Here is an 18,533-nt window from a genome sequence, read left to right on the forward strand (position 1 = left end):
AATTGTCTCATTCTGTTTTCTATGGGCTGCATGTGGTGAGCTTGAACAGGACCATGGGTCAATTTACACCAGACTTACACTTTAAGAGGACAAAAAATGACAATTGTGTTGATCGGGGCATATATCTTGACTTAGGGGCTCGCTTACCTCCCAGGGAAAAAAAGTTCAGGCTCAGGATTTTTTTTTACTATCACCCCTGTTATTATTATTATTATTATTATTATTATTATTATTATTTTTTTTTTTACGGATATGCGAATATAGTCTGACCAATTTAAAAACAGCATGAGTTTAACATCTAGCTATCTTCTTAATTTTTCAGCATGTACTGCCTGACAGAAAAACATTTGCCAAAGATTTGGACAAGGCATATGCTGTCATGGAGAAGGAGCTGAAGAAAATACTCGAAGCCCAGCAGTATGTGTCAACAACAGCAGACATATGGAGTGCCAACAACAAAAGTTTTATGGGGGTCACCGTGCACTGGATTGATGCAGATACCTTGGCACGAAAGAAGGCTGCAATAGCTTGTAAAAGATTTAGGGGTAGACACACATATGATGCAATTGCAACAGAGCTAGAAGACATTTTTTCTCAGTATGGACTGACATACAATAAAGTGACTGCATGTGTGACGGACAATGGGAGCAACTTTGTTAAAGCCTTCAAGGAGCATCAGCAACTTCAAGTGGAGTTGGAGGAGGAGGGGGAGGAGGAGGAGGGTGATGGTGAGGTGGAGTTCACAGACCTTCATAGTGTGCTTACTGCCGATGATGCGCAGCATGGACAATGTGTACTGCCTCCCCACCATAGATGTGCAGCCCATACACTTAATCTAATTGCAAACAACGAGGTTGTTAAGTGGCTGGTGTCTAATCCAGAATCAAGGGCTGTGTATCGTAGTGCTACAGCTAAATGTTCAGCACTGTGGACAAGGGCCAGCCGCTCCACCATCGCATCAGAGTGCGTGGAAGAGGTCAGTGAAAGAAAGTTGATTGTCCCCACAACAACAAGGTGGAACTCATTCTATAACGCCTATGCTCGTGTCATAGAAATGCCCCTCACTGACATAAATAGCCTATGCACACAGCTTCAGATTAAATGTATGAATGACAGGGAATACCAATTTCTCAAGGAATATTGTTACATTATGAAGCCTTTCACAGTTGCATTGGACATCCTACAGGGTGAGGACACTTGCTTTTTTGGGACACTTCAACCAACACTCGAAGTTTTGATGGCCAAAACCTTAGTAATGACACAGGGCCTATCGCAAATGACCACTGGGCTGCCTGAGGTTATCGTGGGAGCAATCAAAACTCGATTTGCTGCGATGATTGATTCCAAGGATGCACTTCTGGCTGCTGTTTCGCTGCCAAAGTTCAAGCTGCGCTGGGTAAAAGAAGAATCCAGAAGAGACCACATCAAGCTCCTCCTCACAACGGAGTGCCGCTCCCTTACAACAGAAGAGCCTACAGCCCTGATGCCTGATCCCCCTCAACCTGCTGCTGCTGCCTCCAGCGAGGATGACTTTTTTTCTTTTGAAGTACAGCCCAGTGCCACAGCTGATGCGCCCATGTCAGTGGAAACAGAGGTAATGTCTTATCTCAGTTCTGCCCCTGTGATGGAAAGCCTGCACATGTTTCCAAGGATTAAAAAAATTGCACTCCGCTATAACACCCCAACACCATCCAGTGCACCAGTAGAAAGACTTTTCAGTCTTGGGAATCTTGTGCTCACCCCAAAACGCAACCGTCTTGGTGATGGACGCTTTCAGCGCCTTCTCCTGATGCGCTTCAACAGATATTTCAGTCAAGAGGGTGGTGGAATAGGCTAGTCCCCCCCACTACACCCTAGAACCAGAAGTAGGCTATGTCCAGGCCATGACTGCCTTTATAGTTCTGTTTACTTTACCAGCCTTGTAGGCTGCATGCTACCTCTGTTATATAGGCCATTTGACAGGAACAGGTTTCTGTGAAGAAATAATTTTTTATTTTCAATTTTATGTTTATTTATTTATCCAGTCTTACATTTTTTGTGAAGTTGGAAGTGAAATGACTGATTTGTATTTCATATTTGCCAAATAGGCCCATGCACTTTATTTTATTTTCAGTTTTCTTAAAGTACCGTATGTGCTTTAGCTAGAGTTCTAGCTATAAGTGATTGAAATTTTACCAGCCTTTCTGTGGTAGCCTACGTTGTAGCCATTTTTTTGGCAAATTTCCTGGCTTCTCTGGCCTGTGTTTTATTGATTAGCCGTTGTAGCCTATGTTTAGATTACATGTTAATGTTTGTTGGACTCATAAAACAGAAGTTGTGTCCATTCAGTGCATGGCATCTTTGTGCTGTAAGCTTGAATTAAAAGAGAATAAAACAATAGAAACTAAAAGAAAAAGAGATTGTGTGTTTGTCATATTATAAGGCTATAGGTTATAGTGGGCTCTAACTCTATTTTTTTCATATGAATAGGCCAGGACTTTAAATATTTGCAGCATCTCCATCATAACTTACAGACTTTGATCATTTGTCTGCTTATATGATTCTAACTGTCATTGTTACTTATTGTATTGTGCCATGAGCCTTTACTGTGCCTAATTATATTAAGTTATTAGTAGCTTTAGGGGCCTACACAGTCATTATGTTACATCATCCTCCACTGAATGTACATAATCAGCTATAACAATCTGCAGTTTAGCATTTTTAAATGCTTAGTCATATATTTCTGTGGCTATTTTGTTGAAAGTAACTCAAAAGTAATACACAAGTAGTGTAACGCATTACAATTCAGATATAGTAATATTGTAATGTAACTAATTACTTTCAAATGACAGTAACTAGTAATATATAATGTATTATATTTTGGATGTAACTTGCCCAACACTGACAATAAACAGTAAAATTTTAGAGAATAAATCCAGGGGGGGACAAGGAATAAAAGTTTTAGCCTTCCTTTAATACAGCATTTTGACATTTTCATCTCTATCTCGCAAACAGGCAGAAGACCTTTCTTAGAGTAATACAAAACAATGGTATTAGGTGGAAGGTGGCAATAATACAGCACATCTGACATAATACACTGCAAAAACCCAAAATCTTAACAAGAATATTTGTCTTATTTCAAGTTAAAATGTCTCATTTTTAGTTAAAAAAAATCTCATTACACTTAAAACAAGACTCATCACTGGAAAAAAACAACAATTGTTTTAAGTAGATTTTCACTTAAAAATCTGCTAGTGGAACAAGATTGTTTTGCTTATAAGATAAATCTTGTCGCACTGGCAGATTTTTCTACTTATTTCAAGTGAAAATTTACTTGAAACAGGTGAAAATTGTCAAATAACAAGTTATTTTTCTGGTGATGACTCTTGTTTTAAGTGTAATGAGATTTTACTGTTTATTATTATTTTCGATTTAGGTTTCGGCCACAATTTTCATTTTGGTGCATCACTACTAAATACTACTGCATTGTTCCAAAATTATTAATTCTGTCTCAAATTATTCTAGGGTGGGGGCAGCTTTACTAATGGGGGGGACTTGTCCCCCCTGTCCCCCCCGGGATTTTCACCCCTGAGAGCATGAATATCAAAATCGCGCAGAATTGCATTTTAAAAACACACACGAAACTATATGTTAAATTTAACACGAAGCTTCGGATCATTTATACTATTTTTATATACCTATTTTATATATTCTTGAAACAACTTTACCTTAAACAATGTGTGAAGCTATTATTGGGAAAGCTGTTTAGGAAGCGGCCGTGCTAAGTGTTGTGTAAAGGCTGATTTATGGTTCCGCGTTAAATCGACGCAGAGCATACGCCGTAGGGTACGGCGTATGCTCTGCGTTGGTGTAACGCAGAACCATAAATCAGCCTTACCTTGACACCATCCTGCTCTGCACCTGGCGGAGATGAGAGGTGGCCAGGGGGGGAGATGGAGCAATAAAAGATGGATTTGGTTTTATTAAAGTAAACATATTGAGTCTTGTCGAAATACCAAGTTTCAGCCAGAACTGCTCCAGTTCTGCTGACTGAAGTTGAAACAGTATCTCGGAAATTCGGGCCATTTTTCTAACTGCACACTATTCTATTAGTGTGTGTTTTGGGCACAAGTAGCCTATATATAATGTGCAGCATGTGGACTTAAAATATTTACTATAAATGACCGAGATGGTTTGATCACAGACAGTAAATATTACTGGATTTATGAGCCATCACGCCATCCATAAGTTTTCTCAGGAGTGACTTTGAAGCTTGTTTTTTTTTCCTTCCTCCTTCACAGCACAATGTTGCAGATGGGCAAAACAAACAAGTCAAATGTAATAAACTCAGGGAAACAGGAAGAGTTTTGTGTTTCACAAAGCAAGGTTACTTAACCCCGAGCAAGAGGGCTCAGCTGAGCCGGTTATCACTCTGGGTCTGTTACCACGGTAACTGATGCTGTGATGCAGGTTTACTTTCGGTCTCCTCCCTTTGGCAAAGCTCAAAGAGAGTTCAGTTTCATCAAATAATCGATCATAGGCCTATAGCGCGCACTTTAGAGATATGTGAACAGAAGATTAAATGTGACCAAATCAGACTTGTGACATCTTTTTGTTTGTCACAGTCAGTCTTAATGATCCTATCCTTTCGTGCATCACTCAAAATACCCTGGGTGGTTAATTATATGAGCTGTTATTTACTTGCAAATGTACTCTATTACCTTGGAAAGTGAATGATGCAGAACTGAGAGATGTGACCGACTCATAACCCCCCCCCCCATGTCAAATCACACATATGTAAATGTTCCAGTTTTATTATTTTTCCAGTTTCCACAAAGTCATCAAGTAGCCTAATTAACATATACATATAATAACATCAGTTGCTCAAAATAATTAGTTTCCTGACTTGTGAGTACCTTTTAGGATTTCAGTGTAACTGAAATACGCTTATATTTCCCAGCTTAAATGATTTATCTTTTGATTTTTCCATTTATCCTGAATTTTAAATGTGAACGTTATTATTATTATTATTATTATTATTATTATTATTATTATTATTATTATTATTATTATTATTATTATTATTATTATTATTATTATTATTATTATTATTATTATTATTATATTATTATTATTATTATTATTATTATTATTATTATTATTATTATTATGGCCACCAGGATTGCGCTGACATGACATTGAGAACAATATAATTAATTTATCATTCATACTGAGCAGTCGTTTAATATTTTAATTCACTCGCTTTACAATTTTCTCCAACGTCAACTCTCTTTCCTTCGCTGCAACAGCCGTGTTACACTTTTATCTGAACATGTGCTTATATTCATCACATGATTGCACTAATATATTCAGTTGTAGCAGACTAGAATAGGAAGATCACTATTTATTATGCGTTGTCATGGTGACTCACGTAGTCTGAGCTCCATTGATGATGGGCAGCATTCAGAGTTGACTGTACCAGCTCTCAACACCTTTCCTGTGACTGGCAACTCAGAATTTCTTAACTCAGACTTTGTTGACTCTGAGTTAGTTTCTGGACTCTGAGTTTGTCGAACCTCCTTTGTGAAACAGACTGGTTTATTAACTGGTTTGAAGGGGGGAGTCAGCCAATAAACATGACTCTGACTATCACAAAGCTGTGAGAGTCAAGTGAACGATAGATGTGAATTTGGGTAGACATGAAGATGGGAAGGTGCGCTTTGTCTACTCTGGTTCTGTGATGTCACAGTACCCTGCAAATGTGAGCAGCTGGCTGAGTGAAACATCTTGAGGATAGGCCTCCCCAAAGGAAGTGATGCAGTAGTGTAATACTGGAAGTATTCAGTTGGGAGTGAAATCTAAAACCCATTTAAAGGTTCTCAAGCACAGAAAACACCACTTGTTTCAGTATATGATTCACATTTACTCCATGAGTGTGTGTATAAGTCTAATGTTCTTTAATGTTTCACATTATTTATTGATATTGATATTTAGATAATAACAGGCTCCAGCAGATCCTCTTGACCCTAAATAGTTGGATGATGAATGGGATAATAAAATAATGACATCCCTATTTTTTGTTGTTTTTACTTCTGCTTTTTGTTTAGTTTTTTCTTGCCAGCTGCCATTTGTCAGAACTAATACAGCTCAATACTACGGTCCAAATAATGCGCTGCTATAGTTCAAATCATCAGTATAATATTATTTAAATAAAAACTGAGTATCATAGCCTTTATGAAGGTCAGATTTTCTGCCAATTTGGGTACATACAAATACATATATATATATATATATATATATATATATATATATATATATACGTTAGATATACGTTAGAACGTGTTCCGGGGGGGTGAATCATTGAAACCCGCTCTTCCACTGGTCCATGCAGGCTCAGTATTCATTTTCATGGTAGTGGACTCAGCAGCTGACTCATTATGCTACCTTAAATTACAACCTCCAGGGAGCTGTATCCGCATGCAACAAGTAAAACGTGACATGTGACTTGCAAAGAGTGGCCTTTAGTTTGGCTATGCGAGGAAAAAAAAGAAAGAATATAAATAATCAACTTAAGGCCATATGCAGAACAATAAGCATTTTACTGTGTATCAGTCACAGCTCATCTGTATCACTCACATCCTTTTACAAGAGGAGCAAGCTGGCTGCTGAGGAAGAAAGCAGGGCAGCGACAGTACAGGGGGTTGCCTAGCAACTGAATGGAAGAGAGGCACACAAACTCTACCAGTGGGGAGAAGATGAGATGGATGCACTCATCCCAGCAGCTGACTCATAAGAAAGCGTGGACTGACAAGTGTGTTGCATTCCTATATTGTTAGGACAAAGGGAGGGATTCACTGTGTTGCCTCGAGTGCTGAACATAATCTGCTGCTTGACTTAATTAAAACGGTTTGTAAAGAACAATATAACCTGGCCAGGAGAAACCTTGCTGTTGTTGGTACTTTTAGTCTCCCAGCCCTGGACAGGATAACTGATATGTAAAATAGAGCCACTGGCAAATGAGTGTATCCCCAATGTTTGCTTCCTGAAAGACTTGTTCCGCCAGGAATGTCTATGCAGCTTAATGTGATTTCATGTTTTCCTCTTATAGCGAATATCACACTGCTAACAGGAAGATTCCCTTTGGACATAAATGTGCCAGCGTTGCTTTCAATCCAAGGTCTGCAAGACACCAATCATTGCAACAACTGCTGGCTGTCTGTGTTTGTCAGCCTCAGCATCTTGAGATGCTGCGCCCTGCTTTGTGAAAAGATCTTGTTTCAGTAAACAGCTCTGTCTGAAAACACAAAAAACTAAACTGAAAACTAAAAAAACAGAAAAAAGAGGAACATTTCTTCTTGTGTGAGAGAGGCAGCAGAAGTCAAGAGAGGTTTTGGCTGCAGATCAAATGTCCCCATGAGCACAAAGCCAGCATGAGTGCATGACCTGGTTTTGGAGCCTCTCAGTTTCCCGTCCCAGGGGATCTTTATTGTCTATGTGCGTGCGAGAGAGAGAGACAGAGAGGACCTGAGTTGTACTGCAGGGGATCAGAGAAACAGTAAACCAAAAACAAAAGGTGCACAAATGACGGCGAGAGTAGAGATTGATACAAATACAAAACCAAACTAAAGGAACGTGGACTGGATCCTTTTATGAGAAACATCAAAATGTCCCGTAACCCTCCACTTTAGAAAAGCATTTCTTTCTTTCTTTTTTGAGCATGCTCATGACAGCACAATAGGGAAAGACTGAAAAAGTAGACTGCTGTTTGGAGCCAGGGGAAAACATCCTCTGGGTAAAATTAAAAAATAGAAGCATGCCTAAGCTTTGCAAAAGGATGAGCTGAAACAGGGGTGGTTCGGCCTCCATGTCCATTGCCATGTTTCCAGAAAACTATGTATACCATTTCAACAGAAACACCCTATACCTACTGTAAAGAATGGCAGTGGAGGTGTGATGTTTGGAGCATTAGTTTTTTTTGCACACACAGTTTGGGCACCTTGTTGTTAGGGAGTCAACCGTGACCTAAAAATTAAATAATCAAGATTCTATCTAAGTCCAGGCATGAAATGATTTTAAATACTCTGCTAGGATCTTAAGATGGGTGAATACAAGTGAACGCCCAAAAATCCTCGGAGAACTGAAGCAAAAAGGAAATATGGATCAGAATTCCTCCTGTGCACATCTGATAAAGTCATACAAGAAATTACCTCAATAATTGCTGCAAAAGATGAATCTATTAACTCATGGGGGTGCTTAATATTGTGCATCAGAGTAATGAAAAAAGTTTTTATTTTGTTCATCTGAGTGTGATATCCTTAGTTCTAAGATAAATTATGATCAGATAAAAGATAATAAAGAAATCAACTATAGCAAATAGGGAAAGTGTTCATTTGAGTACCATTTGAAGTCTCTGAGGTCATGTGCGCAGACGAGGAAACCACATGTTTTCCAGCCTCTTCTAACACTGAAATTTAGAATACACCCATAAGATAAAGAAGAAGAGAAACCTGTTTACAGCTCCTTTAAACAATGATTATGCATAAACTCTGCAGGGTTGCACGTGGAGGATTTAAAAGAGCTTGTTTGCGTGTGAGGCTGCAGCTGAAGTATAAACTGACTTAACTGTGGAAAATATGAGACGTCTCCTTTGAAGACACTGTTAAGCAAAATGCAATCTTCCGGCATCGCTGCGAGAAATCCACTGCAATCTGAGAGAAATATATTTTACTTCATTTCTGGTGTTTTTACCTCAAACCTGATGTGCTAATTATGGTCTAAACTCAACTTTTGGAGAACAAACATGTACTTCAAGCTCTGCACGAGAGGAGGGTAAATAGTAGTTAACCCTGGCAAAATAAAGCTGAAACGTTAGAAATGAATCCACGTAAAGAGAGAGGGTTGAGGCGGGGGGGAGGAAGGAAATATTTAATGTATGCATGTGAGGGTGTGTCAAATGAACAAAATAAGCTCTGTATGAAAACAAATAAGCTTAAAACTCATTTCACGCCAAAACAACCTACCTTGATTTGATCCCCTTTTTTTTCTAACTCCACATTAGTTGGCCTCATTCCTTGCCGACACTGCCGGGCCAAACAAAGCTGCATGTGTAATTTCATACATAGTCACACTCAGAAAGCTGCAGCTCATTCATGTTCAGCCTATTTCAAGTCATTGAGCAGTGGCGTTGAGTGTCGCTGCTGTGGGCTGCAGCGGAGCTGCTCACACTCTCTGAACTCTTGCTGCTGCTGGGATGAATGAGAGCCACACTTCCCATCACACAAGTGCAGGTCTTTAACAACCCCCTGGAAAAGCCAAACTGGCCTCCTGCTCTGTTTTTTCTCAAAACCACTCAAACATTCTTTTTTTACTCTCTTTAAAAACATGATTCCAGGCAGTTTAAAGGATTAACACACAAATATTTACTACTGGCTCAATATCTGAGCACCAAAATCCTCATGTCCTCATTTAGTCAGAATATGAATTCACTGTGCCGCTTTCTGTTAAAAACTACACTCAAAAACGGTTTATATGGTTAGGCAGAGTGACTCCGTAATGGTTAATAAACTGTTTAGATTTACAAAGCTTTATGTATTAATTAGAAAACGCTTCTTCATTATGACAGCTCACTCTACATTAGAGTGTCACCTCCCACGAAGCCTTTCATGCATAGTGGCATACAGTGGACACTTACTTCAAAGCTGTTTTCTAGTATATGCACAGATCTGCATGGTTGAGTTTCACTTTAACCACTTCAGTGTACATCAGGGAGGCATCTATTCAATCTATTGCATTGAACAAAAATATGATTTCAATATATTAATGTAATTTTATCTTCTTTCTTTTAGTTAAAAATGTAAATCTATGCTATACCCCTGCAGCATGTGTAACATAGAAAATGCATGCATTAAAGGACATGTTAAGCAATGTTTAACTGTCTTCAAATTATTCATCCGTCAAAAGAAGAATATATACAACCCCAGTCTCCCCCTCAAAAAGATGAGATGGTGGATAAAAGGTAATTAAAAACTGAATGCAGTTATTTGCAGCTCTCATAACCCCATAATATATTCACAGTAGAACGTTAACGGTTGAATATTTCATCACCTGCAGTGCACACTATCAACAAATTATTCCAAGACTCTGAAGAAATCTGTGTGTGTTGGTGAAAAGGCTGGTAACCTCAGTGTTGGACGGCCATGATCTTTGGACCTCAGGCAGAACTACATTTAAAGCCGGAGATGGAAATCGCTGCATTTTGTTTATCCTGTTTTTCAGGGAAGACCTTGCAACTTTCAGCAAGACAATGCTAAAGCATTTATGAAAATGTGGTTCCATAGTACACTTGTTTTCAATTTGATTCAAAATACTTTATTGATCCCAGAAGGGAAATTAATTATTAATTCCTGGGTGCAGCGCTGGTCCGCTCACCAACTGAAAACATTTGCTGGACCAAGACATGGAAACTACAACAACGATGACCCAGCACTGTTGAGCCAGGCGAGAATGGGACAACATTCCTGCCTCAAACCCTAAGAAGTGGTCTTGCCAGTTTGCATATAGGGATATATATATATAGGCATATCGGGACAGTTGATGACAGAAGAGAGGATGCACCACAATTGTCAGCATCACCCTGCTCCATTTTTCTAGAACAAGTTGTTTCTATCATATTTGAAATTAACAAATCTTTTTCTTAAGATTGTACAGTTCCTTCCTTAGTTTTAATATTTGATATGTTTAATGTGTTTTGTTGTGAACCATTATTGATCATTAATGATCGAACCCCACTTCATCGTGTTCAGACAGAGCAGGGTGGGGAAGTGGAATCTGCTGGAGTCCATCCCAGTTATCCTCGGGTAAAAGGCAGGTTACACCCTTGACACGCAGTGATGTGAACAAAAAGTGGGTTGGTTAGATTTGTAAATTAATTCATCATGTTTTTATTTACATTTAACACAGAATCCCAACGTTTTTGGAAGTGTGGTCATATGATTGAAGGAAGAAATACATTTGGAACTTGTCATAAAGTCATAAAATTAATTGGATACATTTTTTTAATGGAATTACTAAAGTAGCTTGGAAAGCCCTTCACTTCCATTTCCTGGGGCAAAAAGGTGGCTGTTTTTCAACTATTTGTTGGGTTTTTTGACTCTGAGGGCCATCCTGATTCAGCTGAGCATGAGGCAGATGAACCTTCATTTCCTCCGGGAAAATCCATCCTGATTGCATTTCTTCTTCTCTTATTCAGCTGGTCGCAGATACAGCAGTTCAAACTGTCCTGTGTGTTTACAATGATCTGCCGGGTGCAGCAGAGAGAGTGGACAAATGTGCAAAAGTAGCCAGAACTTCAGTTTTCAGTTCCACAAATGTCTCTCAAAAATGCTTTTTGCCATCATTTCAACAAAAGTCATACACTTTGCATTTTTAGTTGGCTATATTTACTATTTCAAGTGTGTAACTCCCATTATTTCTAAACTCCCTGTGCCATCCTCCTGCAACAGCTCCCTTCCCACAGGATTTCAGAGCAAGACTTCAGCGTAGATCCCCTGCGTGAAGTTGTAATAACAATCTGAGCCTTCCAGTGGCAAACAGAGGAGCTTTTACTTTGCACTTCGTGACTTCCCGAGTTATTACACTGCATCTGAATAGCTTCTCAATACAGGTTCAAACGCAAACGAGTAAACAAACTTTCATCAAACACAAGAGAAAGAATTCTGACTTTATGTTCTTCTTTTAAAAGGGAAGCCGGTGCTCCATCAGAAGATGGTCTACTCTTAACGCCTAAATACATTTACCGTACAGGTTGTTTTATTTAGAGCACAGACTATTTGAACATATTTATTTTCTTGTTTAACTGTAACAAAACAACAGACAATTCCCCAAATGTTGAACTTTTGATGTAAAATAATAAGCAAATAAATCGTTTCCTGTGAAAAGTGTGAATGGCGAGAACTGATTTAACTTTGCTGAAGACGTTAGAAGAGCACCAAAAGCACTTTGATGTTACTGGTTCCTCTTTGATGTTGAACCGAATACTCATTTATTAGTCCCCAAAGAAACAATATATTGTTGTAGTGTGAATTAGGTGGGGGAAAAAATATATGTATTTTTGAAATAAAATAAACATAAATGGAAAATGGTGAGGTGTTGTTTTTGTTGCTTGGAAACAACGGTGTTTATGACATCACAAGCAGCAGCCGCAGGTAATGGATGGAAACAGTTCAATATCTGGGAAATACAAGTTTATCCATTTTACTTCCCAGAGATATCACTCTCACCACGATGACTGAGGGGAAGAAATGGGTAAAACATCTTCCTTCTTGCTCTCTGTTTCTCTCCTACCCTACATCTAGGACTTCTCGTCTTCAGCATGTTGACATTCGCAGTCGTATTCTGGTCATTAGGCTTTTTTTGGAACGCCGACTCCGAGGCTCCCACATGTAAACGAGCTCCCATTATCACGGCTATTCATCACAACAGATATATTGAAAGTGCCAAAGTTATAAACTGAATGCCATCAAGCCGAATAGCATTCAAACCCCTGTGGAAGAATAATAAATATTAAGTTGTTTAATGAAGAGAAACAGAAACGCAATGGTGTGAATGCTGCTTCCATGTTCACACAATATAACTCCCATTTGTATCTATCTCACAAATCTATATTCTTTAATTTTGTTTATAATAACATTCTAGCATCTCTTCTCAATGCTTTAAAAATAAAGTACTGTCTTTGATCTATGACTATAAACAGGAATCTTTTCTTCAATCTAATAACATTATTCTCAAATCTTGCTTTTTACAATGTTCCTAAAATTTAAGGAATGTGGAGGAATTTCAGTGTGAAAACAACAAGATAGCCAGCATCAGCTGGAAACCCATGATCTTAGATCCGTCAGACAGCACTGCTTCAAGAATGGTCATGCATCATATTTGATATATCTGATGTCACATCATGGGCAAGGCATTACTTTGGAGAAATCCTGCCAAGACCTACCATGCAATGTAGCCAACAGCTGTATTGCACTGTAGGCCTAAATCTAACAAATCTACAGGGGGTTTGGCAAAAGACTTGAAAAGTATAAGCAAGAGCTCAGATGTCTTAAATCTGCAGTCTTCAAGCTAATGAAAGGGAAAAACATCGGTTAACATCATCATTTATGTCGTTTCTGCTGTTCTGTCCATCACAACACCCAATAGAGACTTGTTATTATGTTATATTACAGAAAATGTTTTTTAGAAAACCCTTCTTTGGTCCTATGTTCTGAGTTTTTGTTGGTGGGAAGATTGGTCCATTTATGGCGGTGCTGCAGGTGAGTCTTCAAACTAAACTAGACTACAATAAAAACTAAACTAGACTACAATAAAATAAAATAGTGAAGTCTCGTCTCAGAATTCTTAGTAAAGATGGAAGTTAGTACACGAGTCCAAGTCCATATCGAAAGTGCTCGAGTTTGATCCACCAGGAAAATAAAGCAAATTCAAAGAAAAGAAGCAAAAGTCTCTCAAAACGGAAAGACAAAACATAGGAAAAAGATAGTGGACAGAAAAAATGCACACATGTTTACACAGATACAAACTGTGTGTAGACAAAAATGTGCTCACACATCCATGCTAGTACAGAAGTAGATAAACGCCGGAAAAACAACTGCATGGCTGTCGGTGTGTCTGCGGTGTGTCTACGCCACTTTGTTGAGTGACTGACTGCAGTCAGTGGGAACAAAATTAATGTGTTTGGTTCAACCCAAACAGAGATCCAGTATTTTCTTTCCCTACAACAAATAAACTCCTTCACTTCTGTGGAAACCTCCTCTTGTGTTCGCTGCCCTCACAAACCCTCCACACGTCCATCCTCAATTAGAAGTGATTTTATTTTAAAAATTAAAGTACAGGTCAAGACTATGGATAATGTACATTATGAGTGAGTGGAGTCTACCAGCAGTAGACAGCAGTACAGAAGAAGCTTGGTCGATAAATACTCAGAACGAAGGTTGGCAAGAGCAAAATTTCACCATCTTAAAGGAGTTTGAGGCTGGATTTATGAAAGAAAATTGTATACGTTTTAATTTTTCTAGTAATAATGTCAGAAGAAGCGTTCCAAACCAAAAAGAGTGAGCCCTCTAGTATATCTGTCCGTTGCCTTGAACAGGCTGTGTGCTGCAAAATGTGCTGCAAGGCTGGGGCCGCTTTTCCCGCGCTGCCCTGCGGATGTAACGTCACATGACGCTGCATGCGCGTTCTCCCGTGCCGGTGTTGTGCCAAAAAGTGATTGCCTGCCAGAATCTGATTTCTTCTGATTTCTGGCCGCGGGAGCGCACACAGCAGCCCGTTGAGTGATAGCGCTAAAACGTCAGATTTTCAGATTATGAAGCTCAAGAATGAGATCAAGTCATATTTAGGCAGAAACAACTTTTCATTAACTGTATTTGGCCTTCAATCAATTTTTGGCAGGTGAAAATGCCTATTTTGTGTTGTAATGGTCCTTTAAAAGAGTTAAAAGCAATCCTGTGAGCTCTAGTATTTATATTATGAAGCTCAAGAATGAGATCAAATCATATTTAGGTAGAAACAACCTTTCATTAATTGTATTTGGCCTTCAATCAATTTTTGGCAGGTAAAAAGACCCATTTTCAGGGGAGAAATCAGATTCTGGCAAGCAATCACTTTTTGGCACAACACCGGCTTCGCTGTTGGCTGCAGTACCACCGACGGCCGTCGTGGCGAATGGTGGCGCTAGAGAGTCTAATTTCTTAAAAGGAGCCTCATGCTCCTTTAAAAAATTAAAACCTCATAAATTTCAAATCAATTTCAACACACAGTGCATGAGTTGCAACACTGAGGATGTGATGGCAAAGTGTGTAACTGCTTGACATCATGTAACACTTTTTTTTCTCCTTTAATATGTTTGTAAGTTCCTTTGGTAAAGATATCATACGCGGATACTGATTCAGAACCCTTCTCAACTAGTCCTAACCTAATTCAGATAAAACTGGTTTTAAACACTTTCTGTTGTTCGTTTTAACTAGCTCGCTAACTCTGCTAACAACCAAAGAACATTTCTCATAAAATGACTTTTCTCTCGTCCAAATTCAGGCAGAAGGTTGGTCAATCTCTTGTTCTGAATAGGATAGTGTGATGAAAAATGGTTGGGACCAGCACCGTCGTTTAGGGGGGAAAGGTGGTGACAATTATAAGGGCCCACAGCCCACAAGGGCCCACACATGCCCCCCCCCAGTAACCTATGAAAAAATGATTATGCATACATAATACACAATATATACTCATACTAATGAATCCAAATTCAAACAGAGCCACCAGTCACACAATATTCTCTACTTTAAATCACTTCGATAATTCCCTTTGCCCCTTCCCTTCTTAAAAATGGTTTGATCCACCCAGCTCTGTGCGAGTGAGCAGCGCGAACGTGAGACTTGACTAGATGTCCAGTAGCTAGATGGTGGAAAGCTATCATGCCCCCCAAAAAGCACAAATCCGGGCATTATAGAAAGGAGGCCCGAAATAAGAGCAGCAGAGCAGGGGCCCAGGACATAAAACTGTTCTTCTCTAAGAATGACGTGAGAGTAAAAGTGAGCTAGAGTGTGCAATGCAGTTGAAACTATTAGCTTACCTTGATGAGCCGCAGCTGTAGCTTACTAGCTCATCCGGCTGGGCTACACTCAGGACTGGACCAGACATGAATAAAAAAAGGTCGCTAACTGAACGTTTCTAATAACGTTGCTACTACAGTGACTGTCTCTGTCTGCAGTGCATTGTATTATGACACATTTAAGCCTAATCAGTAATTATTTTTTTAGCCTAATCAGTAATTATGAGCATCAAATGAACGTCCGTTACGTTATCATGATGTGTTCAATGTGGTCTTGTAAAGATGTGTTAGTGCGACATTTGAGTAGACAAAAACAATAAAAAAAGTTTTGTTAGATTTGTTTGAGAAAAAAAAGGGCCCACGGCAATATTCTTTAAGTGGGCCCAGAATTCCTAGCAACTGCCCTGGTTGGGACACAAAGATTTGAAAAAAAGAAAAGGTATTTATTAGTTTATTTCTAACCTTTGCTGATATGACTAGCATGCTAACATGCTAAAGGTTGCTAACAGCCAAAGAATCACATCACATTTACATTTCTTTTGTCTATATTTGGGTACAGACAGGTGAAGTCTGCTGTGTCGTAGGTGGTAAAAATGAACATTAGAATATGGTTAACGTTCTTTATTCTGTCCACCTGGGTCTTTCTTCTTTCAGGATGGAGTTTGATTAAGGATTATTACTGTTTCATAGTTCTAGCTCGATGTGACTCCTGCAGATCTAAACGGCTAGTTGCTAGTTGATGTTGGAGTGAAAGTACTCAAGCAAAGTGTAAAAACGTCTATCCCCGTAAAACTGGTTAAAAGTGACTTCTACACAGAATAAAAGTCACTAGCAAACATATGCTCGCACAGACTCACAATGGCACTCATGCAGAAGCAAACAAGAAAGAAAGTAAGAAAATCACAAGTACCAATGTTGTTCTGCACAGTCATTCATCATATTGTGTAAGTGTAGTGACATTCCTACACACGATTTAAAACAAACATATATTTAAAGAAAGAATAAATTAATATGTGTGTGTGTGTGTTGGTGTCACAGTATGTGATTTGGATAAACAGTCTGGAAAATGTCTCCTTCCTTGCTGCCATAGCCTGCAACTGAAGGTTTAATGCAGCTTGAAGATCCCAGATTCCAAGGTAAGCACATATGCACACAGACGCTGTGGCACAAAAACAGAAAACAGCTGGCAGCATGTTTCTGTGGTACCACACTCTTTGGTGTACGGCTTTAAACACAGTCACGTTTCAGTTACTCGGTCAGTGTGTGTTTGCAGTTGTGTGAATGAGTCTCTGTGCAGCTGTCTGCTGCTGGCAGGTGATGCCAACCCAAACCAAGGAAACTGGGTCAGCTCCCGCTATGCCAGCAATACACACACTCATGCGCATGCATGTAAACATACACACAGATCAGAGATCTTTTTATTCAGTTTCATTGCTCATTTAGCCCGACTTAAACCGAATACTCACTCAAATCTCAAACTGACTGAAATGGCTCAGGTTTTGAAAAAAGTTATTCAAAGTGTAACTGGAGAATGCAAGAGCACAGTAATAAGCTGTTAAAGGACATGATTGTGCTGGAAGGACCTCATTTAGAGTTCTATAATTTTATATGTTTAAGCCAGGAAGTTACTGGAGCAGCACCAGATGCACATACCTAAAAAACCCAAAACAAAACAAGTCTTTCAGCCTAAAAGGGGACGACTGCGTGTGTAGGATCTTTCTGGTGCAGGATAAAAAATGTCACATTTACTTTTGAGATTGTTTGTGGTGAAGTGCTGTTTTATATGATTATATGCTTCTTTTTGTTTTTTTTTTTAAACACCCTTAATCGGATTCAATCCATCTTGGTTAACATCCGTCTGCAGGTGCAAAAAGCAGGGAAGTGCAAATTACAATTAGTGTATAAGTACATAAAGATTGAGAAATTTTATAAAACAAAGACTTAGGTCCTGTCCCAATACTCCCCCTACCCCTACTTTTCAGCCCTACCCCTATATTTTGCGCGTTCCCGTGAGGGTAGTGGTGTCCCAATTCCTCTTTTCACCTAGGGGTAGTGGAGAAAACGAGGGTAGTGGCTATGAATCTAGCCCTTCACAGCGAGGGATTTCGGATGCACCATAGACATACGTATACATATACATACGTATATATGTCTATGGGATGCACCCTAGATGAACTAGGGCCAGAAAAATTTCCCAGAATGCTTTTCGTCGAAACGCGCGTCGTACGCCGTACCCTACGCCGTAGGCTCTGCGTCGATTTAACGCGGACCCATAAATCATCTCCCGAGCCGGCAGGCATCATCATCCTGAAATTTTCTGAGCAAATTTCTTAACAGGCGTAGCTACAACTGTTAGATTTCATCTATTAAACCAACATTTATCTTCCTAAATGACTTATTTCAGCCAGCGGTAATTCTCCACAGAGCTGCAGGTTTCTCCCCGGGACGACGGCGCAAGTTGACCCGGCCGTGAGCTGCTGCTGCTCCGAGCCGGCGGCTCTTCTCCCAAAACATCGGATCAAATTTCTTAACAGGAGTTATTTGGATAAACTGAGCCCGGGTTGGGGATCTTAACGGTTACTTTTACGCCTAAAAAATATTAAAACTTAATAAAGTGGCATATTAACAGCGCTACAGCTGAAATTAAAACAGCTTTTGGCTCTCGGCTTCCTGATATGGTGTGACGGATGTGCAAGCGTAACCACGCAGTCGCTTACGTACCCGAACGTAAACCACGCAGTGACGTAGTAGCAAAATGTAAGGGTGGTGCTGAAAAGTAGGGGAAGTGGATGTATTGGGACAGGGCACTGGGAAGATTTCAAGTGCCCTAAAATCTGTGGTTTCTTTTTTAGGGGTAGTGGTAGTGACAGAGGGCTAATGGTAGAAAGTAGGGGGTGTATTGGGATTGGCCCTTAAAGCATCATAACCCTTTATTTATTCATTTTTTATC

General features: G+C 39.4%; 1 protein-coding gene across 1 annotated transcript in view; it reads left to right on the plus strand.

The window, feature by feature from the left end:
- Nucleotides 1–18,533, plus strand: part of LOC133445600 (uncharacterized) — a 30,190-nt gene that overhangs the window by 1,625 nt on the left and 10,032 nt on the right. Inside the window, exon 2 of the mRNA XM_061722925.1 lies at nucleotides 323–728. Within this exon, the coding sequence (XP_061578909.1) occupies nucleotides 323–728 (406 nt within the window). The remainder of the gene's footprint in view (nucleotides 1–322; nucleotides 729–18,533) is intronic.

Source organism: Cololabis saira, chromosome 6, assembly GCF_033807715.1.
Source record: "Cololabis saira isolate AMF1-May2022 chromosome 6, fColSai1.1, whole genome shotgun sequence".
NCBI classification, from domain to species: Eukaryota; Metazoa; Chordata; class Actinopteri; order Beloniformes; family Belonidae; genus Cololabis; species Cololabis saira.